The sequence below is a fragment of the Gavialis gangeticus genome, unplaced genomic scaffold, assembly GCF_001723915.1.
Source record: "Gavialis gangeticus isolate Ggan-Ray unplaced genomic scaffold, GavGan_comp1, whole genome shotgun sequence".
Lineage (NCBI taxonomy): Eukaryota > Metazoa > Chordata > Crocodylia > Gavialidae > Gavialis > Gavialis gangeticus.
In genome coordinates this window covers 1-530 of record NW_017728979.1, presented here as the reverse complement: position 1 = coordinate 530, position 530 = coordinate 1, and the positions used below count along the sequence as shown (strand labels likewise).

General features: G+C 57.5%; 1 protein-coding gene across 1 annotated transcript in view; it reads left to right on the top strand.

Moving 5' to 3' along the window:
- LOC109291303 (transmembrane emp24 domain-containing protein 4) overlaps positions 1-524 on the top strand; it is a 7227-nt gene extending 6703 nt beyond the window's left edge. Inside the window, exon 5 of the mRNA XM_019508251.1 lies at positions 357-524. Within this exon, the coding sequence (XP_019363796.1) occupies positions 357-506 (150 nt within the window). The 3' untranslated portion in view covers positions 507-524. The remainder of the gene's footprint in view (positions 1-356) is intronic.
- The last annotated feature ends 6 nt before the right edge of the window (positions 525-530 follow it).

The following is a 530-nucleotide window of genomic DNA, read 5'->3' as shown; positions in this document are numbered from 1 at the left end:
AAGGAAAAGGGGGCAACTCTACCTCCATCCTCCGGGGGGGGCGCGGTACAGGGAGCACCCAATAGAAGGGGGTACAAGGAGCACTGAGGTGGCATTGGGAATGCTGGGGAAGGTACTAGAAGCATGAGGGGAGTACTGGGGGTTTTATTGGGAGCCCTAGGCAGGGCACTGGTGGGGACACTGGGAGCGCTATGGCTGCATGGTTTTTTTTGAGGGGGGGGCAGTCATCAAAGCTGCAGCTGTTATCAGAGGGCACAGGCCGGGGCAGTGCCAGGGGACACTGAGGAGGCTGTGGGGGTGGTTTTAGTCCTGGTCCAACCTTCCTTTGTGATTTTTTTTCCACCCGCCTCCCCCAGTACCGCGAGGAGAGGTTCCGGATGACTAGCGAGAGCACCAACCAGCGGGTGCTCTGGTGGTCCATCGCCCAGACCATCATTCTCATCCTCACTGGTGTCTGGCAGATGCGGCATCTGAAGAGCTTCTTTGAGGCCAAGAAGCTGGTTTAAATTCCCTCCTTCACACCACACAAC